This window comes from Nuphar pumila, chromosome 1 (genome assembly GCF_984573655.1).
Source record: "Nuphar pumila chromosome 1, dmNupPumi1.hap1.1, whole genome shotgun sequence".
NCBI lineage: Eukaryota > Viridiplantae > Streptophyta > Magnoliopsida > Nymphaeales > Nymphaeaceae > Nuphar > Nuphar pumila.
The window spans coordinates 21,026,942-21,048,455 of NC_143249.1; the positions used below are offsets into that span (position 1 = coordinate 21,026,942).

The 21,514-nt window shown below is 39.7% G+C and overlaps 4 protein-coding genes across 7 annotated transcripts; 3 read left to right on the forward strand and 1 right to left on the reverse strand.

The window, feature by feature from the left end:
* The first annotated feature begins 993 nt into the window (after positions 1-993).
* Positions 994-3,647, forward strand: LOC149848288 (uncharacterized). Its single transcript, XM_089988851.1, has one exon. It carries the CDS (start codon positions 1,223-1,225, stop codon positions 3,350-3,352), a length of 2,130 nt encoding a protein of 709 aa, XP_089844977.1. The 5' UTR covers positions 994-1,222; the 3' UTR covers positions 3,353-3,647.
* Positions 3,648-3,728: 81 nt separating this feature from the next.
* On the forward strand, positions 3,729-6,494 carry LOC149848289 (Photosystem II reaction center PsbP family protein). Its single transcript, XM_089988960.1, has 4 exons — positions 3,729-4,600; positions 4,696-4,766; positions 5,326-5,481; positions 6,118-6,494. Exons 1-4 carry the CDS (start codon positions 4,384-4,386, stop codon positions 6,370-6,372), a joined length of 699 nt encoding a protein of 232 aa, XP_089845086.1. The 5' UTR covers positions 3,729-4,383; the 3' UTR covers positions 6,373-6,494.
* Positions 6,495-7,523: 1,029 nt separating this feature from the next.
* On the forward strand, positions 7,524-10,969 carry LOC149848290 (1-aminocyclopropane-1-carboxylate oxidase 5-like). Its single transcript, XM_089989070.1, has 3 exons — positions 7,524-7,643; positions 7,857-8,101; positions 10,092-10,969. The coding sequence occupies exons 1-3, from the start codon at positions 7,539-7,541 to the stop codon at positions 10,723-10,725; spliced, it is 984 nt and encodes a 327-aa protein (XP_089845196.1). The 5' UTR covers positions 7,524-7,538; the 3' UTR covers positions 10,726-10,969.
* Positions 10,970-12,371: 1,402 nt separating this feature from the next.
* On the reverse strand, positions 12,372-18,577 carry LOC149848291 (uncharacterized). 4 transcript variants are annotated; one of them, XM_090011040.1, is made up of 10 exons: positions 18,455-18,577; positions 18,162-18,326; positions 17,442-17,579; positions 17,258-17,320; positions 17,060-17,147; positions 13,376-13,450; positions 13,214-13,281; positions 13,007-13,106; positions 12,703-12,780; positions 12,372-12,617 (listed from the first exon to the last, which is right to left on the reverse strand). In XM_090011040.1, the coding sequence occupies exons 5-8, from the start codon at positions 17,102-17,104 to the stop codon at positions 13,034-13,036; spliced, it is 261 nt and encodes an 86-aa protein (XP_089867166.1). In that variant the 5' UTR covers positions 17,105-17,147; positions 17,258-17,320; positions 17,442-17,579; positions 18,162-18,326; positions 18,455-18,577; the 3' UTR covers positions 12,372-12,617; positions 12,703-12,780; positions 13,007-13,033. The 4 variants fall into 4 exon arrangements, with proteins under 4 accessions (XP_089867166.1, XP_089867150.1, XP_089867174.1 ...); XM_090011024.1 differs by lacking the exons at positions 12,372-12,617; positions 12,703-12,780 and adding exons at positions 13,877-13,949; positions 16,265-16,511 and having other exon boundaries at positions 12,875-13,106; positions 18,455-18,571; XM_090011048.1 differs by lacking the exons at positions 12,372-12,617; positions 12,703-12,780 and having other exon boundaries at positions 12,875-13,106.
* Between the last annotated feature and the right edge of the window lie 2,937 nt (positions 18,578-21,514).

Genomic DNA, 21,514 nt, shown 5'->3' on the forward strand with positions numbered 1-21,514 from the left:
AATGCTGGAAAATATATATATTTAACCATTAAGTGCAAAAGGGTCGGACTCAGGGTGTAGATCCGATTAAAAATCGATTACTCAGATTCGGTAGCCATATCTAGATCCGATTAAAAATCCGATTCAGATTCGATATTAATTCTTCATTGGAATCCAAATCCAAATTCTATTAAAACCCGAACCTAACTAAGGTCTGAATCCAATTAGGTGTAAATATCAGGTTTTGGTCTAGTTGGATCTGGATTCGGTTCTATCTTTTTCCCAAATTTATGTGCTGCCAAGAAATCATTATTTTTCTATTTGCTTTTTCATTTCCTTGTTTTTTCAAGGAGTAGTTTTCATTTGGATTCCACAGTTTTATTACAAAACCACCAACATTTATGATAACATGTGCCAGCATAGCAATTAGAATTTAAAAATTGTACCAACTTTTAACTAAGAAAAAAAAAATGATGCCAATTTGATTTGAAGAAATGAATAGTTATTCACTGTTGAGACCAAGTACATGACATTAACAGAAGCTAGCAATTAAACTAAACACTTTGTTTCTATGGTTTAATGGATGAAGTTGGTGTGAACTTTAAATCCATGATTTTTTTTATTTTGTGACAATATGAATGCAGTATGTTTGACTTAAAAAAATTGGTTTATCACAAAAGGTGGTGGAGGATGATAAAGTGAAAGGTGTTAAAGGTTGGAACCCTAAGTAAGGTTGTTGAGGTATAGAACTTGATTGTTTGACAAATGTCAAGTGGGTGATTTTTCTATCAAGGTTGAGATTGTTGTGTTATTAGATGTCAAATTTAACCTTTTATAAGTCATTTTCATCTTACTTGAGAGGTATTTTGGTCATTTGAGAGACATTCACTGTGGTCTTGCATGAGCAATAAATGGAGATAGAAACAATGGGTTCGATTCTCATGGGTATTGCTCCTACACGCAAGCCAATGTAGTCCTAGCTTTGGAGTGTTACGCTTTCGGCAAGACGACCGCAGGTAATGACAGGCTGAGTTAGCGCCACCAGGGTCTCCGTGCAGTGCAGTTTCTTTCGGGTCATAAATTCAAAAACAAAAAAGAAAGTGAATCACAGATTCTACCTACCACTGGGCTGGGTATGGTAGAAGAAGCTGGACTAATTAATTCTACCCTTGTCTGGAAGATAGATAAACCGTTGGATTATTGAATATATGGGGGGCAGGATTAGGGTGTGAGTTCCTCGACCATGGAGCTGATCCTGCAAACCCTTCTTCTTCCTTCACTCTTCTTCCTTCTCTCCTCTTCTTCTTCCTCCAATGAGAGGCCGACGTCCATCGTCTTCACCACCTACGCTAGGGCTAACTACGCCTTCGACATCTTCACCATCCCCATTTTGCCCCACGACTTCTCCCCAAATCCCAACCAAGAGTTTCAGGCCACCGACGGCAGATCCGTCAACTACAACGGCTTCTTCTACGGCGACTCCCTCCTCTACGTCTCCGAGCGCAATGGGTCTCCCGAAATCTATCTCTCCGGAGAGCCCACTGTTGCCTCCCTGAACGGCCGAAGGTCCGCCATGGAGGCGGTTCCTGGTGAGTTTTCGGTCATACCCACGCCGGAAAATGGCCAGGTTTCGATGAAGGACCGGCCTTGCGTCGTCGGAGACCGCCTGATCTACGTCTCGACGGAAACTCCGGCGAGGGTTCTCAGGCAGAGCTGGGCGGCGGTGTACTCGACGCACTTGGAAACTCTCGAGACGAGACGGTTGACCCCCGACTCGGTGGCGGACTTCAGCCCAGCCGTCTCGCCATCCGGCGAGTGGACGGCCGTGGCGTCGTCCGGCGAGCGAGGGTGGTCCGGAGAGGTCGAGGAGATCCGGACAGACGTTTACCTCTTCAACACCTCCGACGGGTCTGGCCGGTTCAAGCTCGTCGACAACGGGGGATGGCCGTCGTTCTTCGACGACTCCACCGTTTACTTCCACCGGCGGGCCGACGACGGTTGGTGGAGCATCTTCCGGGCGGTTTTCCGGCTTCCCCACGAACCCCAAGTGGAGAGAATCACCCCTCCCGGCGTCCACGCCTTCACCCCCGCAGCTTCCCGAACCGGAAAATTCATCGCTGTGGCGACTCGGAGATCCCACTCGGAGTACCGCCACGTCGAGATCTTCGATTTGGTCCGCAGAGAGTTCATCGAGGTGACGAAGAAGATCAATCCCGACAAGGACCACTACAACCCGTTCCTCTCTTCCGATTCGAAGCGAATCGGGTATCACCGATGCAGAGGCCAGAACCCCAGCCGGGGAAGCGGGGACCGACTTTTCTTGGAAAATATAAAGAGCCCGATACCCTCATCGGTTTCCATTTTCCGAATCGACGGCACGTTCCCGTCCTTCTCTCCGGACGGCGAGCGAATCGCCTACGTCCCGAACCTGCAGGAGGCACGCGACTTGTTCATCGACCGAAACTGTTCAAGAACGTACCGGCCCTCGAACAGATTGACACCGGACGGACCAGGCGTGTATGTGGTGAATCGAGACGGAACGGGAAAGCGGAGGATCTCGGATCGGTTCTCTTTCGGAACGGTGTGGGACTACAAAAGGAGGAATGTGGTGTACACGAGTGTGGGCCACGCCTTCGGCTCCTTGGAGACGTCGGTGGATATCGTCTCGATTTCTTTCTCCGATTCCGATACGGATCCTCGGAACTCCCGGGTCGGTATGCTCGCCACCGGAGGCAATAACGCCTTCCCGTACCCATCGCCAGACGGTAAATTCATCGTCTTCCGGTCGAGTCGGTCCGGGCACAACAACTTGTACATAATGGACGCAGTCAATGGTGAGCACGCCGGGCTGCAGCGGTTGACTGAGGGGAAGTGGACCGATACGATGTGTGTGTGGTCACCCGATGGCCAGTGGATCGCCTTCTCCTCGGACCGAGACGACCCAGGCAGTGACAAATTCGAAATTTATTTGATCCATCCAAACGGGACCGGGTTGAGGAGGCTCCTTCCGAGCAGGATTGGTGGGAAAGCTAGCCACCCTTGGTTCAGTCCCGACTCGGCCAGTTTGGTGTTTGGTGCGGACTACGCCGGGGTGTCGGCCGAGCCGGTTTCGAACCCGCAGCAGAACATGGTTCATGGCGAGGTATTTACGGCTCGTTTGGATGGGTCCGAACTGAGACGTATCACCCACAATTACTATGAAGATGGCACTGCCGCTTGGGGATCCAGCTATCTTGAACCCATTGACGTCGTTGACCCAGACCCGACTGAGAGGCTTGCCATTTGCGACTTTGATGACTTATTGTGGCTCGATCACGCAACTGGCATGCGAAATAACGGGTCGGAGATGGCGCGTGGGTCCAAATGCAGGTAGGATCAGATCCAGTGGCTAGAGTTGGGTCCATGGTCAACGGCTCATGGGTCGTGGACCTAAACGGACTCATCACGCCCACTTTGAATGGGTCCGAACTGATTGCTTGTGGCTTGAGCAGTCTGTATGGACCCAGGGGTAGGGTTTTATATAAGGGGTCTTGGGCAAGATGTGTTATGCGGGGATGTCCCTTACCATCTCTCTATCTTGTATGGATTTGAATAATTTATGTTAATTTGAATAACTTAGCCTTTAAGGAGCCTTCTTAAGTAATCCGTTTTTGAAAAATGAGAGTTGTAATGCAAGTTTCATATCGTTTTAATGATTTCTTTTTTTAGGCAAGCTGGGTTAGGCAGACCCCAGCAGTCATTCAACGTGTACCACTGGGTTTTGAACCTGCAACATCTCACCGGAAGGAGACGTTCGCGGACAGCTCCTACCAACCACTTGGAGCCCTGTTGGTATTTTAATGATCTAATTAATAACATTTTAACTATAAACTTATTGTTTGCAAACCTAACACTTCAACTATACACTCTATAATATAAAATATATTTAATATTAACCAGCAGGTGCTCTGCTTGTTTGGTAGGTGCTGTTAGTAGATGTCACCTGTATTGGGACTTTGCAAGTTCAAAACCCAATGGTGGGTATGCCTGACCTCAGTAGCTGCACACTTATTCTTCATGTGTTCAGATTGCCTGCCGAGCTTATTTAGTTTATTATTTGCGAAGTTATGATTCAATAAGAGTCGCATAAGTTATATTTATGCATTTTTAGTGAGAGGACCGCAAAAAACAAAGTGCGAATATATATTTAAATTCAGGTTACTGAAAGAAAGTTTGCACAGTTTTCAATAATTTCAGGATAAAATATATGATTTTATTAATGTATTTCAGAAAACTTGTTTTAAAACTGTTTAAAGCAGCAAGGATGACATATGGATCCAGGTAGGATATCTCGACCCGTTTGACACGACCGATAAAACCCCAAAAGATGAGAAGAAAGAAAAAGGAGAAGGGGACAAAGGGAAAATGTGGTCGCTTGGGTTCACTCGTCTCTGCTGTTCTCATCTCCCCAATCTCACCAATTCCCTCACCAACCAAACCCTAACCCTAACCCCTCTCAGCCCTCCCTTCTCCTGCAACAGAAGGACGCTCACCGTCTCCATCCTTGTGAACCATCTCCCACTCGCGGCCGCCCTCTTGCTCACCGCATCTCCGCCGTCAGTCTCGGCATCGACGATTCACGGTAAGCTGAAAAAAATACTCGAAATGCTTTAAAATTTCCGTCGAATTCCGTGTTTTTTCGGGAATTTCCCGGCGAATTGAGGGTGTGTGGTGCAGAGGAGGAGTTGGAGAGGTACACGGATGACCGGGAAGGCTTCACTCTCCTCAAGCCCTCCTCTTGGACCAAGGTGTGGTTCCTCGCCCGTTGCCATTATTCTTGACGAAATGCCATCTCTCTTTTTCCCAATGATGCCGTTGTTTATTTTCGTTTGCTGGAATTAAGAGATATGTTCATTCGGTTTTTGAGAATGTTTAATGAATAAAGAGCTATCTTGATATATTAATATTTAAAAATACTTTTAATAAAATATTATTAGAAAGTAATAAAAAATATTAAACAAATTAAAATATTAACCATACGAATCCGTATCCGAATCCACATACCCACGCGTGCCAAATGGAGGTGTCCCTGTGATAAAGCATTATGACATGCATATTTCATGGTGTTAAAAAGTTACAGATTTGCTGCTTGGTAAAATGTATCAAAGTGGGTTTAAGAAGGAACTTCCCTGGGGGCGAGGGGTAAGCCCTCGGAGCTCCGAGTAAAAATAAATAAATAAATAAACAACTTTCTCCGATTAAAAAAAAATCAAGAATAGGGACTGTGGAGCATAGTATAATTTTCTGGCCTTCTTGCCAAAAGTTAGTATCCTGGTATTGCATCACCTATGGGAGTTCTGTGTGTAGGTTGATAAGGCAGGTGCAATCGCTCTGTTTGAGGACCCTACTGCCAAAGTTAACAATGTAGGGGTCGTGGTCAACCCAGTTCGGATTTCTTCTCTCACCGACTTTGGTACCCCTCATGATGTTGCTGATAAGCTTATACGAGCTGAAAGGAGAAAGGTACTTCTTGTTTATATAACCACACAATTTTGATTTACTTGAATCCTTTTTAATGTGCAAAGATAGAAAGGTGGTGTTCTTAATTACACTAATTTGAAACGGTCTGAATATATACCCTCGTCATACAAAAGTTTATTTTGAAAAGGATACAATAAACCATTTTTTCTGTTAGGATTGAATTTCTTTGGGACCCACTGAGTGGGATCACTGCTGCTCTACATATATCTAATTATTTAAATAACTCGTCATATCAAGTTGTTATTGTTCATGTTGTGTCTATTGTTCATTGCCAAATGTTGTTTGGCAATTCCTTTTTTGTTTGTTCAGCATACTGAAACAACATTCGTTTTAGCATAATCTTCTTAACTTGACATTTGATTCTACCATCAGTCGAGAAAATGCAAAATGACCACCTTGAACTTTTAATCATTTAAATAACTGTAGTATGAGGGCAGGTGAATTTAACAAAGTTCCTATCTTGGGTGCAAGAACTTCAAAACCACTTGGCTTGAGAGGTGACTAAAACCTGAGTTTTAGCTTTTCCATGCTGACAAGAAGTGTACGTGGTCTTTTAGCCATGATGGAGAAACATTGATGGTTTTCCTGTTTTTGTTTTGGGCGACTTGTTGTTTTAAGGAAAGCACAAAGGAAGCTGAGGTGATTCGGGTCGGTGAAAGAACGAGCAAGGGAGGTTTTCCAGTGTATGAGTTTGAATACAGAGTGGATAGCACTAGGGGAGGAGTGAAGAGGATATTTTCAGCTGCATTTGTTGCTTCTAAGAAGCTGTATCTCTTGAACATTTCTCACTCTGATGCCAAGGACAATCCTTTAGACCCCCAAACAACAGTGCTGTTGGAGCATATTCTAAGCTCTTTTGATTTATCAGCATAATGTGATTTTTGCTGTTTGCTGATTCTTTTGACTTCCTTTCTGGCTTAGTTAATCTTTTGTTCAACACCATATCCATCTTCAGATTTCAATGTCATGGCAAAAAATTTTCTTCTTGATGTAAATTTTAGTGAAATGTTTATTGTAGTTGAGAGTTTGTGAATCCTGACGAAGTAAATTATGTGCATTGTCATCCAACAAGCATCTACTTACCCCTTTTGACATCGCATAGCAGATCCACTTTTTTACATGTAAACAGATTCGGATATCCATCAAATTCAGATATTTCTCAGATTCGGTAGCAAAAAATGAATACCATATCTGCATCCGAGTATAATTGGATACTTTTTTTCGCTTACCAAATGCCACTAAAAGGAAACGAATTAGGTTGGATGTCGGATAAGTTCCAGTTCATTGACATCCCTAATTTCAGGCATCAAGGTTTCTTGTTAAAAGTAGGGCAAGAGAGGAGGGCTGAAAAGACCACATTCTGATTTACAGTGGCCAAAGTTTGCACAATATGGAGAATATAGTGATAACATGCCAAATGAACAAACCCCAACTTTATAGATGAAAAAACTGAATAACATAATAGAACTTACTCGAGTAAAGTATCCAAAAAATATAAACCGGGATAAAATTTTAGACAAGGGGAAACTGGAAAGGAGAAATAGAGAAAACAGTAGACATACATTGCTTGGCCAAAAGGTCTAACAAGGAGTAAAAAAAAAAGAGAATCGCATTCCTCTTTTTCTTTGAGGAAAAGGAAGCAAACAAACAGGGAAAGTGAATCCTATACGAGTAAAGAACCCAATTCTCTCTTATCAAGAAAATGATACCAAAAAATCTTGTCATGATATCTATCTGAATTAAAGTTCTAAGAGGGTGGCCTTCAAGCTCTAGAAAGGAAAGAGATTGAAAAGCAGCAGTTGTGTTTAGCTGGTAATAGACAGAGCAGTAAGTGGCCTATACCTTAGATGCATTGACCTTGCGATGTTTGTAATAAATTCACACTGACCACACCCTTTCTCATGAATCTTTCCAACTTGCCTCACACGAATTGGCATATCCTTGGGTGTCTATAAATACCAACCAAGGTGATTGGTTTTCATTGCAAAGAAGTACCTTTACTGTGGGTTCGCTTAAGGAGTGCAACTCAGGCCATCACCATGGTGATCCCATTGATAGATTTTTCAAAGGTTCATCATGTTGCGGAGAGGGAGGAAGCCATAGCTCAAATTGCTAACGCATGCGAGGAATGGGGTTTCTTCCAGGTAACATTGTGTTCCTAAAGGTTCATTTTCCAAGTCTGATGAATCACTCCATTGCCACTAAGATCTGGTCAAACAGATCAGGGAGACCAATATGATCCGGTCCTTTTTTCTTTTGAATAGAACCAACATGGCTCGTATATATGCCTTGTATTTTTGTGCAAGGTCGTCTGTTCTAATCTTTTGAATAGAACCAACATATCTCTCGTGTTGTAGTTGTTGAACCATGGAATTCCTGTGGAGCTCTTAAATAGAGTGAAGAAGGTGTGCTCAGAATGGTATGAGATGGAAAGAAAAGAGAAGTTTAAAAGCTCTGTTCCAGTTAAGAAGCTCCAAGAGTTGTTGGAAGACCAAGACAATGCAAACAGCCACAACACGAGGAAGTTAGAAAACATGGACTGGGAGGATGTGTTCTTATTGCTGGATGACAATGAATGGCCATCAAATCCTCTCGACTTCAAGTAAGTAATCTGTGTGTGTGTGCATGTGCAGATGCATATACATGTGTGAGCGCACGTATTCATGTGTTTGTGCGTGTGACTGCATGGGTGGCACTCAACCTGCTTGCATTTTTCTCTCTTCCCACTACTTTCCATCCAATCCAATGGAAAATGATCATCATGATACATGCAAGCGCATAATGTCTTTACATGTACACATAGTAGTAACAGCACGGTGCACCAAGTGCACTTTAGTTACTCCCTAACATAGATTGTCGGGCGTCTCTCTCTCTCTCTCTCTCTCTCTCTCTCTCTCTCTCTCTCTATATATATATATATATATATATATATACAGAAAATGTGTTTTCTAAAAAAACCTATAATTTATCAAAATCGGCCGATGTCTAAAATCACAAATGTTAGACGTTAAAATGATCATCTTAACCTTCGCATGTGCGCACTTTCTCAGGATATGCGAACTTCTTATGTAATGGACTTTACTACTGATTTTTTACCCAAAAATTAAAGGATGAGGAAGTTTGCATATATTTTATAAAGAAGTTCTTATAAAAATATAAGCAAAGGCGAGGACGAGGAAGTTCACATATATTTTATGAGGAAGACCTCACAAACTCCGCATAAAATATAGGTGATGATGTGAAAGTCCGTATATATTTTATTAAAAAGACAAAATCCGCATAAAATGTCGGCAAAGATGAGGATGCCCACATAAAATATCAGCAAATATGAGAAAGTTTACGTATATTTTATAAGGAAGAGGAGCTCCGCATAAAATATCTACAGACTTCTCCATTCTCATAAAATATATGTGAACTTAGTCATCCTTCAATTTCGGGGTAAAAATCAGTACTAAAGTCCATCACAGAGGGAATATCCTTAAGAGGTTCGCACATATGAAGGTTAAAATATTCATTTTAATGCCCAACATTTGCGATTTTAGACATCGGCAGAAGTAAGACTTTGGAGGACATGCATCATTTTTGCCATACAATACGGTCATTATATATATATATATATAAAATGGAAAGTGAAATATGTTTGCTGGTATGAATCAAGATTTTCATTGGCATTTTTGCAAATTTGTCCCTGTAAATGTATTCGGTGTGGTCCATTTGATAGGAATCGATTGTTGGATCATCGTAATCGGATCAAGAAATGTGATATTTTATGCTTGAATATTTATGAAAATTTTAAACCATTGATTTTCAACCGTTAAAAGATCCTTCTTATACATTGTAATTGAATGATCCAAGAGTTGATTTCTATAAAACCAAGCGTCTAAATCACATTCATGCGGTAAAATTTTTGATAAAAAGTAAAAAAAACTCTGAAAATCTTGGTTCTAAACATATATATATATATGTGGGTATGGGTTAAGATTTGCCAATCATTTGTAGGGGCAAACGACCCAGCAAATAGGGTGGAACCCCCTTTTTGGATTTTTTTTCTCGCATCTAACACAATAGATGTGATCTACATATTTTGTTTAGTGGGAACTGGCTTTTGGATCGCCGGAATCGACCTGTTATACAGGTTTTTCAAAGAATTAAATAATCTATTGCTGTGAAGGCATTGATTTTTTTACTCATAAAAACATGCTTTTTCATCAAAAAAGTATGATTCAAAAGTCAATTCCTACTAAATAGAGCATGCTGAACACATCTACGAAGTTAGATTGTATCAAAATAACTTGCATCGTGAGATTCAAACTGGATTGTAGGTACAATCCATTGTATCTCCCCCCCCCCCCCCCCAACACACACACACACACACACACACACACACACACACATATATATATATATATATATATATATATATATATATATATATATATATATATATATATATATATATATATATCACACCGTCTCCTTGGAAATTTGTAGGTGCCAGTCGTCTCTCACACACACACACACACACACTCATTTCAATAATTGCATTGACATCAATAACTTTTGACTCATGCTCTTGTTCACCACTCCAACAGGGAAACCATGAAGGAGTTCAGGGCCGAGATAAAGAAATTAACAGAAAGATTAACTGAGATAATGGATGAGAATCTTGGTTTAGAGAAGGGCTATATCAAGAAGGCCTTTAAAGGAGGCGATGAGGATGGAGAGCATCTTCCATTTTTTGGCACCAAGGTGAGTCACTATCCACCATGCCCACGCCCGGACCTAGTCAACGGCCTCCGGGCTCACACTGATGCTGGTGGGGTCATCCTCCTCTTCCAAGATGACCAAGACCATGGCCTTCAGATCCTCAAAGATGGAGAATGGATTGATGTGCAACCTCTAGAGAACTCCATTGTGGTGAACACTGGTGACCAGATTGAAGTCATATCCAATGGGAAGTACAAGAGTGTGTGGCATAGGGTGATAGCACTAGAAAATGGCAATAGAAGGTCTGTTGCTTCCTTCTACAACCCATCATCCTTAGCTACCATAGGCCCTGCTCCTCAACTCCTCCAGCCAAAACAAGTAGACGAACAGGCTGCTCATGTTGCCAATGGCCATACTTTTGAATACCCAAAGTTTGTTTTTGGGGATTATATGCAAGTGTATGCCAAGGAAAAGTTCTCACCAAAAGAGCCCAGGTTCCTAGCTGCTGCATCCATATAGAGCTTTCATCTCCTGCCTATGTTTTCCCCTCTTTTAAGACATGGTTTATGAGGGGGGGATACAAGGATCCCTGGGTCTCTCAATGGTTTATAGGGGTTAAGAGTCCTATCTTTGTTGTTGCTAGGCAATCATAAAAGGCCAGTTATTTGAATAAATATATTGTTGAGAGTTTGGATGGTTTTGGTTGGTCTTGATATCCACCTTGGCTGCTTGGTTGTGTCTGTACCGAATGGATGCCCATCAGTACAATTCTTACAATATCAAGCTTGCAATTGGCAATAACATTGCTTCATAAAATTCAAGTTCTTTTTCTTTTTTTGTTTCCCAATTGGGCTCCATCATATTAAAGTCATGATTGTTGAATGTGGTGCCGCTGGGGAACATTAAAGGGGCGTTTGTTTCATGTCATTTCCTTCCTATGAAAGAGGCACTATTTCATAGGAAATAAACATGTTTATGAGAAATATGTAGTGGGACCCACTTAATAAATGCAAAAAAAAAACAACTTTCCTGTCAAAATACCTCCTCCCATGGGGAATCACTTTCCCTCCAATGTGGCCCTTTCAAAGGAAAGAAGCTTCATTTGGGTGCAAGTGTTACAAAGGCCCCCTAGAGGTAAGGGAAATAAGCAGTACATATTTGAATTGGATATATGATCCATATTAATATGTCTAGCTACATCGAATTGAGTCAAGAGAGAGAACCAGATTCGTTTGCCCAATTGGGTCAGGGTATATTCACTCAAGCAAAGCTTGCTTTGGTTCGACCTAAATCCAAATGGTACGGCCGTATGAGAAAACTGCAAACATTGTTCAAGCAATGCCCAACATTAAAAATATTGCAATAATATTTTTTTAGCTCAAACTTTTTGATATATTACAAGTCCCTCTTTTTCATTTTATATATTGTATTTATCTATATAGGTATCCTTGTGTCCCAACTTTTTGAAAAAATTAACGAATTTTGTGTCAAGTCCACGTCCGCTTTCACAAAATAGAAAGGTAAATTAGAAATTCCACAAAATAGTTTACAGGTTTCTGGTTTTTGCTAGTGATGCACAATGAGCTGATCCAACCCAAGTTAGGCTCGAACTCATATAAATGTGTAAATGAGCCGAGCTTGAGCAATGGTTTGAACTCCATTGAGCAGGACCTAGGCTTGTTACACGAGCAAGGGTTTGAACCCCATTGAGCTTGACTAAGCTAGTTTAATACGACAGGTTTAGGATAGATTTAGGACAAGTATTTTTAGTGTGTGAAAAACAAAAAGAAAGAAAAGGTGTTAGCCCAATGATTAGAGCGTTGCCTTTTAAACAGGAGGTGCTGGGTTGAAATCCCGCCCCCTTTTAAGCAGGAGGTTAGGAAAGCAAATTTAGTAAACCAAGTTTTACTAATCCAAACCGTCAGTGTTTGAGATTAATTTTGAGGTTTTCTTCTAGTGCTCATGGTATAGCCCCATACAAAGTGTGGATGCTAAACCAGTGGGATAGCCAAGCAACTGTTTTACATAGAAGAGAGATTCATTATCAAGAATCTCCCAGGATCATTTTCCCTAACAGAGAATTCAGAAAATGAAATGCGGACAAACTGCAAAACAATGGTAACCGAAGAAGCAAAAATCAATTCCAGGCAAAACATGTGAAAAGAAAATGCCAAAACAGCAATCAAAATCATAATGTTAAGCATTTTGACTTGAGTGGCTTATCATCCCCGCCTTTTGCTTTGCGTAGTCCACTCAGAGAGTCAAATATACAACAATCACACTTTTTTTTTTAACTTTTCATGTCCTAATATAATTGATTGGAAGTTGGGCTGTATTAACATTTTTTGTAAAATCCTATCGTGTTTCTAAAAAAGACAGCAGAAGACAAGACTTCTTTGCTTTGTTTAAGCCTGCAAACAAAGTGAAAGACCCATTAAGCAAATTAAGTTTTCCGAAAGTGGTGATGGGTCGAAGCAGTCTGGAGTAATTAATAACCTTTTCTCTTCCTGATGAGTATTTTGCGGAGAACAATTTCTAAGGCGTGGCATTTTCTGTATCAACTATTGAGAAGCCCTGCACCACAATAACATAGAAAAAACTCTTTTATGTCACACTGAGAGAAACCAAAATGGACACATTCAACAACCAAGGATAGGAACTTATCTGAGTTAATTTGTTAATTTCCAGTGTCGAGTGAACATGTTGGTTAATTTACAGTATTGAATGGACATAGTCTAAGCCATCTAAGTATAGTAAAGATGCAAGATAAATCCTAGTGAAAGCAGAAGGAAGCATGGACCTCTGGAGGATCAAATTTTGCTCGATATTAGTTTTGCACGAGCTTCAGCATAGTCCTCGAAAAATGCATCCTGATCTGCAGCATATTTCTCTGCATATTCCTGTGATGGACAACAAACAGGAGAAGTGAATAGTTCAAGGATCAAACACAGAAAAACAAAGCTCATTCAAGATAATTCAATAAGTGACGAGTTAATAATTAGGTTACCTTGAATCCTGGATCCTCAAACAGAACAGCATCAGTTGGTAAAACCAGTAAGTCTTCATTCTTTTTCTCTTTAACGTCCCGGATGTTTCACACATGAAAGTAAATAAGTATGCCATGATAAAGGGAAAAAGAAAGTTCAAGGGTCAGAAGTTGTATCCTCACTTTGAAGTAGAAATTATCAAACCTCAACCATTCTACAGTCCATGATTGTCCTCCAGGTGCCCCAGGTCCCTCTTTCTGGAAGAAAAGAAAAATATAATGCCAAGTCTGAATATTTCTAGGATTTCTTGTTGTGCATTCAAAATCCGGAAACAAAAAAAAAGAGAGAAATGAAAGGATTAGGAAGTAACAATATGCCACCCCATCAGTTAAAAGGAGCTATGATTGACCAAAAAGAAAAGAAATAGCACTCTTAGTATGGGGAGTACCCCGTCCCCATGCAGCAAGGTCCAGCATACTTAAAGTTCAACCTCAGCAACTGGAACTACCAATTAGTGACAAAGATTTCATTGAGCACCGCAGGACTGAGAATTTTGTGATTCAATAAAGATGTGTGCACACGTAAGAGAGAGAGAGAGAGAGGTCCTCAAACATAACCAAGATGCTTTATAGGAGCTTATAAATTGTAAAATTATCTTAAAAATGTGGAAAAGAGACATAAACCTTTGGTTCAAAATAGCCACGATAACTTCAAATGTGGCCCATGGAAACTGCCCCCTTGTTTTGGTGAAATGGGCTACAAATACACAGATATATGGTCCATTAAATTCCCTAATCAATAACCTAAACCCTAAATTATGCAAATTAATTGAAATAACTTAATGAGCAAGGTACACTTAAAATTAAAGGTAATGACTAAAATAACAACACTAAGTGAATGACAGAATACAAGCAACAAGAGCATAACAATTAAAACACCTCCAACAGGGTAATAACATTCAAAATGCTCTAGAAGGTATACCAATGTGTCTCGCATATTTCTAACATATTATTAGTATGGTTATGTGAGTGGATTCTTGCAATTGACAAGCTGCACAAATTAGATATTCAGGGTTTTCCTCCAGAATATTATGTCATTATTGACCACTAGGGAATGAACCAATTTATCATTCGGTCAGATGTGCACTTGATCAACTAAAATATATGACATCCTTGAAGTTTCTGAAATCAATGTGTTTAACTAGACTCGAGGTCACAAGTGCATGCATACATAAATATATTCAGGCAAACACAGACATGCACACATGATTGGATGTGTGTTTATGGCAAAAACAGATACATCTGCAGTATGACATCACGATATGCATACTTATGCTGTGCACTTGCTTGTACCCATACATATTGGAAATCATGGGTTTGCATTTTGTATTGCATAATCAATAGTTCCATACTGCAAGTGACTAGGACTGTCAACGGGTCGCGTTTGTGTCGGATACTCAACCCTACCTGAACCTGAATAACCAGCATGAAAAAGTCTGGACCAAAAATTATTCGGCTTGACCCAACACAACCCAAGTAACATGCAGGTTGTGTTAGAGATATAATTTTTCCCAGATATCTCGCCTGATCCAGCTACCATCACTAGCTTGAATGTTATCTTAGCCTAACATCACTATGAAGATTCTTCACCAAAAGTCAAGTGCTTCAAGGATGCATCAACTCTTGGCAATGGAACATGGATTAGGAAAAGTCTTGCCACACCTACACTTTATGCATGACACTAATAGAAAAAATACCACCACATTATGTCAAGGCCATTATTAATTTGTCTTATGAGTAGTTCAATAAGACTAACAAGGACAAGTTCTTATCAGAAATCTAGAAAAAGCTATGGTTCCCTCTGTCCCTCCAGAAAATTGAATGACTTTCAATAAAAGTAAAAGGAATTTTTGTCTATTGACAGGAAGGAAAACTACCACATAAGGACAAGTCCTTTCCTTGTATGTCACTCGCCTCCCATGAACAAGACAATAGGACACCCATCTATTGACTGAATACTAAATATAGTAATTTTTTTTTCATGGAGCCCACTGTATTGCCATAAAGAAAAAAAACAAAAGGAAACATCATAAGGAAACAATTGTTTTTTTTCATGAAAACCATAATGCCCATCAATACCTACTTTAGCCTATCCTATATTTTTTAAGTATGAACCAATTTAGAAGGAGAAATATTTGCTAGCTAATCATTGTTTTTTAGTTTCAAATATAGAGCAATAAGAAGAACAAACCGCTCCACATAAATGCTGGACAAGCTTTAAGAATGCATGTTTGATGCTGCAAAATATGTTTCATCATGCCTAATGAATGTCCAGACTTTGATGTCAATGCAGGCAGGGAATTGCAAAACAAGTGGCAGATGGTCATCACATTCATTTTTCTCTATAAATATGATGACCCTGAGTGACTTGTAGTGCACTCTTGTGTTGTATAACTTTATGTTGTTGATTAGATGAAGGCACATCAAACTGACACAGTTCAATTTTCCTGTTTTATGGCACTTAAGGATCTAATCTAAGAATGGAGATCACAACTTAAATCACAATACTAAAGCAGTGGTTATTGTTACCTTTATATCTTCATAAGATAAAAGATTGGCTATCAGATCAACTAAGCCCACATGAATCTTCTCAGGGGATCGAGAATCTAACAGTCTCAAGCTGATCTGTAAGTCCTTATTGTCACATTGGGACAGTGTGATACAATTGTTTCATTTTTATTGATTCACCTGCTTCATAATTGATTACCATGAAGACTGCATTCAGAATAGAGACGAAATGCTATTGCAAGTAGGGGAAACATGCATCATCTCTGTTTGAGTGGTGGAGCAGAATTATACACAGGTTAGCAAAGAGATAAAAAAAGGAATACAGTAAGTAAAAATCCAATTTTCATACATCTTACTACTTCAGAAGGCGAGAGATTTCCACATGTTGTGGAGGATATCTCGATCATTCTGATTCATTCATATGGTCATTCTAACAGACACATGCAAGCATCACCATAGAAGTAAACACAAATATGACCATTATAAGGAGAAAAGGGCATGTACTCATTGTATACTTGGTTGCTGGCTTTCCCCACCCACTATGTTCGGGTCGAGTCCTTCCCAAGGTGTGGGCACCAGACAATGAAACAATTTCCCACAAAAGGGTGCATGTTAATGAGAAGCAAATTAAAAGATAATGTTCAACACAATATAAAATTTTCAGTTGCAGAAATAAAGACAACCATGTCACTGAGATCCATCCGATAAAAAACATCACGTCGATGATCTGCAGGTGAAGACAGCCTAGCATCTACACAGAGAAAAAGAACCTGTAGTCTTTACATATAAAATCAAATAATAACAGCTTCAACTGGTTCTTATGAACAAAATTTCTTGACATGGCAAACCATTGTAGAAAGACAACTTCAAATCAACAAATAGCAGAACATTAAATATGCAAATCTTCTCAAAAATACATGGGAAAATCTGTTTGCCTTGCCATCATCATGCTTAGTTCAGTGAAAAACAAAAGAAAGCCAAATCTACCGATCATAAAAAAACAGGATCATGATGGAATGAAGTGGTAATCAATTTATTCCTTGTAGATTTCTTATTGGAAGAAAAAAAATGCATCCCAGCTTCAACCATATCATGAAACTTTAGTTTATTTCATATCATACAAGCTACCAAACATATCCTATGCAAACGGTGTGTAGTGGCAATTCAAGAAGCAAAATTTATTTGAAAATCCAGCTGGTATGTGGAAATCAAGTAATCAACCAAGACCATTGAGAGACAGAATTTGTAGCTAACATCTACAAGCTAATAAAAATGAAACTCGACCAATTATGCACTAACCTGGAAGCCTTCCCTCCTCTGGACATTGCTCAGGACTTGTAACATCTACTCTCCTATACTTCATGGGGATCTTGGGACCTCTGGCCTCCTAAAGATAGAAAAAAAATGAAAGAAAATAAAAAAAAACTGATATCTGAAATGATGGCAACAGAGAAAAATGTTCAAATAAACCAAAATATGTGAAGTAGAGAGAAGGACCTCGATAGCTGTGGCACTGGCCAATTGAAACAGGTCTGCATATGCCACACTCAAATACTAATCCTTGATTGGTTGAAGCAGTTTCAAAGCATTCACCAAGCCAAGCACAAACAAAGTCATAAGGTGGTTGGGCATAACAACAACACTTATTCAAAACATGAAACATTCAGAGGAGCATGTCTACCAGCATTGGCACCGTGTTTCAGTTCTATTTCAAATCTTAAACTTCCATTAGCTCCGCCTAGTTGTGGCCATTCCTCAATGTTCTTGTTGGAGGTACCTGCATCGTGTCATCCAGGTCGAACCGACATTTTCCGAAAATCTGCCATAAGACACTTCGAACCCTTACTTGGTTATATTAATTCTTCAGGTTCACTATTCCAAGCTCACAAAACTTGGAAACGTGACAGATAGAGCATGAACCAGAACCAGAACTCTATCCCCATGACAATGGTAACGCATTAGTGGGTGCACTAAAATCTTTACTTTGAAAATTGAAACTTCTTGCCCCCAAAATAAGCATTGAAAATCGCTGTATCTCCAAGTCCTCGCAATGAGCATTACGATCCGAGAGAAGAGGGAAAAAATAAAAGCATGAATAGACAAGGGAGGAAAGAAAGAACAGTAAATCAACAACAAAAAAGCGCACAAAGAAACGCACATTCACCCAACGGAGTCAGCACAATTCTACGAGGAACTCACAGCACGATGATGGTGATCAATATCAAGTCAGAAATCAATATTACTAAAAGAAACCAGGAAAATTCACACATTTTAAGAAGAAACTCTCCACACAATCATCTATATCAACAAGCGCCTCGATCACATTCCCAAACAAAACCCGAAGAGAAATGGTAAAAAGGAAAAGGACGGGAGCGAAAAAAATTAACTGTAAAAGGACTACCAGAATCGGGTGGCAAAAAGTGGTATTCACAAGATGCTTGATGTCCTCCCTGGCCTTCCTCAACTGATCGGGGTCCGACGCGAAGCATCTCCCTGGCACGCCACTGCCATTGCCCGTGGAGTGAACCGCCCGCACGCCGACGATCTTCGATCGCGCAGGAAAAGCCTAATCAGAATGAGTTAACCGAAAACGAGACCCAGAATCAAGAAACAATCACACAGCAGAACAGGAGAGGGAGGGAACAAGGAATAAGAAGAGGAAGAAACGATGATAGTGGGAAGGACAGAACGCACCGAGAAGAGGGATCGCTCGGCGGCCGTCGGGAGGAGGCGCGCGGCAAAGCGAGCCGCGAGGAGACGCCCCGCCATTTCTTTCTTTCCTTCGTTTTTCCAATCAAGAGAACGTGAAACGGAGAGCGTGCGCGCGCTGTTTACAGTACGACCAGCAGCCGCGCGCTTTCGATTTATAGGGAGCCCTATTAGACCAAACCACGAGTCGTCCTGCAGTTTGACAGTGGTACGCATGTGGGGCCATCAAACGATTCGGGTCGGATTAGTCGGATCTAAAATAATCCGAAACAGGTTATATCTTCTCCCCAAACACGCATGTGCATGTCCTCGGGTCTGAATGAGCGCCATGTATGTAAGCACGTGGGGCTCATTTCTCCGTGTGTGTCGGCATCACTTAGCATCGGTGTCTGGTTTGTTTGCAAAGACTTAAGTACACTTTCCTGCCATTAGTGTCATGAAACGACGTTTTGAGTAAACGACAAAAATATCCTCTCGAAAGAAGAGAAAAAGGGTTAAAATTATCATCATTTTTGTCCCAAGGAGTAAACGATTCTACTTTAACAGGAGCTCATCGCAATATGTCACCCTAAACGATTTGTCTCACCCTTTGACGATACACCATCTGTTGTAATAGGAGCTTCCTTTGACGACGCAGTCTTTGACGTCATCTGCTGTTGCGGGATCACCCTTTCTCGTCATCTGTTGCCGCTGAAGCACCCTTTTGTCATCGTCTACTGCCATCAGAGTACCCCTTTTTGTCGTCTATTGTCGTCGGAGCACCATTGCCACCATCGGTTGCATCTACTTTCTAGGTGTTTCTCCTCCACGATCGGATTAGCAAAACTTGTGTCCTTTGGGTGAGTTTTGTCTAAGGTTTCGTTATGTAAATAAATTGATTTTCAATATGTAAAACTGAATGTTAAATCTTACAATTGCTTATACTATTTATGCTAAATAACACCTATTTTCATACTGAAACAAATCGATTTGTACATATCCACCTTCTGGGCTTCAAAAAACAGTTAGCACGATTTGTTCTTATGAAGACCAAACATTACAACGATATGTACTTATGAAGGCTAAATTTCTACAACGATTTATACATTTGAATTTAACAATGATTTATACATTTAATGCAGTAGCGATTTGTTCGATGCAGTAGCGATTTGTTCGATGCAACAACGATTTATACCTTTCAAACAGTAGTGATTTAGCCAATTTATGATTCATGATTTATACATTTAAGCAGCCACGATTTATACATTTAATGCAGTAGCGATTTATGATTTACAATGATATGTACTTATGAAGGGTTTGATTTCTACAACAATTTGCTGTTAAATTTATGTGTTGTGCATGTTAGCAATGACTACAATTCATAAGACAAGAAAGTCTTCATTGTTGGAGGGGATGACTCTTGGAGAAATCATCCACCAATCCAATATATATGAGGGTTATGTAAAATACCAAAATATAATGAACATTGAGAATGAAAAAGATAAGAACAAATTGTTGGATATTTATTATGCGGAGCCTGATCCATCAGATATTGAAGATGAAAAGCAAACGAAAAAGATGAGAAAGAACTAAGGATGAAGAAAAAGAAGAAGGATGGCGAAGAGAATGAAAAGCAAAGGAAGAAGGAGGAGGAGAATGAAAACTACGTGCACTTATGAGGCAAAAGGATTTCTTTCTGCTGACCATGCAAAATTAAATCTACATGAACATCATTATTCATGTTAGTTGTCATGATCGTTAGTTGCATCGCACTATACTATGCATTGAGTTGTTATTTACCGTGCCAATTAAAAAAATGACTTATCATATATGTGTGTTGACGATAGTGATTCACGTGACAGCGATTTAATGACATCTACAATGTTGTGAAGCGATTTCAATTTTAATCGCTAAATGAACAGCGATTTGAATACGCAAATCGCCACCGCAATCGTGCAACAATATAAATGTTGCACGCACATGTTTTAATATCATAATACAAATATCTTACAAATCGCCACTAGCAAACATATAATATGTACAAATCGATATACATGTCGCATAATATATTATAAATCAATATGAAAATTCAATATAATAACTTATAAATCATGATTTATATTATACTATTCCAATATTTTCTATACAAAGGCAAATCGTTGTGGTCGACATATACGTCATTGTGTAAATCGCATAAATCGTCAACCAGAATCCAGGTCTCACAAGGCATATCGATTTTTGACAACGAGCGGGATGTGGAACGACGTTTACTGTTGAATCCCAAACATTACAATGATATGTACTTATAAAGGGTGCGATTTCTACAATAATTTGTATGTTTGAAGCAATGATTTGTATGCTTAAAGCATGAATGATTTATATGTTTGATAAAATAGTGATGTATACTTGTTGACGATAATGATTCACATGATAGCTATTTAATTACAGGTACAAAGCTTTGAAGCAATTTTAATTACATATTACAATATCTAATAAATCGACACTAGAAAGCACTTAATATTTTATAAATCGGTACATATATCCCATAATATATTACTATACCTAAACCTATACTCTAAACCATAAACCCTTAATAGCTTACTAAACCCTAGCCCTAAACTCATAATATAATCATAAACCCTAATCCTAAACTGTAATGCCCCGAATTTGCAAAATAAAGCTAAGTTAAAAATGTTTATGAATTTCTTTTTTTTTCTTTGCAGCAGAACTTACGAAAACTTTTAACAGCGGAATCAGACGATAATGAGTCGTCAGTTTTAGAAAACTTTGAGCACATTATAGGTATGTGGCTAAGCAACTCATTAACCACCAAAGTATTCCATTTTATCGAAAACTCTATGTTTTTACAATATCACTGCTTGGAAAAGCAACACAGGTTCAATAAAAAGAAGTAGTACAACTCTATTTAGAGAAACCTTGAAACTCAATGTTAATACCGAAAGGAAGGAAGAAGTACAAAAGCAAAGGAAGGGAGAGGATGAAAAAAAGAAAAGTGTAACCAAGGTACGTTAATCACTATTGTATGTCATGATATACTGTTGTAGG

Excerpts from the sequence above, each read along its gene's own strand:
- LOC149848288 (XM_089988851.1), top strand. The coding sequence starts at position 1,223 with ATGGAGCTGATCCTGCAAACCCTTCTTCTTCCTTCACTCTTCTTCCTT.
- LOC149848289 (XM_089988960.1), top strand. The coding sequence starts at position 4,384 with ATGTGGTCGCTTGGGTTCACTCGTCTCTGCTGTTCTCATCTCCCCAAT. Across the intron at positions 4,601-4,695 it reads CTCGGCATCGACGATTCACG|AGGAGGAGTTGGAGAGGTAC; the intron begins GTAAGCTGAAAA and ends TGTGTGGTGCAG. Across the intron at positions 4,767-5,325 it reads AGCCCTCCTCTTGGACCAAG|GTTGATAAGGCAGGTGCAAT; the intron begins GTGTGGTTCCTC and ends TTCTGTGTGTAG.
- LOC149848290 (XM_089989070.1), top strand. The coding sequence starts at position 7,539 with ATGGTGATCCCATTGATAGATTTTTCAAAGGTTCATCATGTTGCGGAG. Across the intron at positions 7,644-7,856 it reads AGGAATGGGGTTTCTTCCAG|TTGTTGAACCATGGAATTCC; the intron begins GTAACATTGTGT and ends CTCGTGTTGTAG. Across the intron at positions 8,102-10,091 it reads TCAAATCCTCTCGACTTCAA|GGAAACCATGAAGGAGTTCA; the intron begins GTAAGTAATCTG and ends CCACTCCAACAG.
- LOC149848291 (XM_090011024.1), bottom strand. The coding sequence starts at position 18,529 with ATGGCGGGGCGTCTCCTCGCGGCTCGCTTTGCCGCGCGCCTCCTCCCG. Across the intron at positions 18,327-18,454 it reads CCGAGCGATCCCTCTTCTCG|GCTTTTCCTGCGCGATCGAA; the intron begins GTGCGTTCTGTC and ends CATTCTGATTAG. Across the intron at positions 17,580-18,161 it reads CTTTTTGCCACCCGATTCTG|ATTTTCGGAAAATGTCGGTT; the intron begins GTAGTCCTTTTA and ends GTCTTATGGCAG.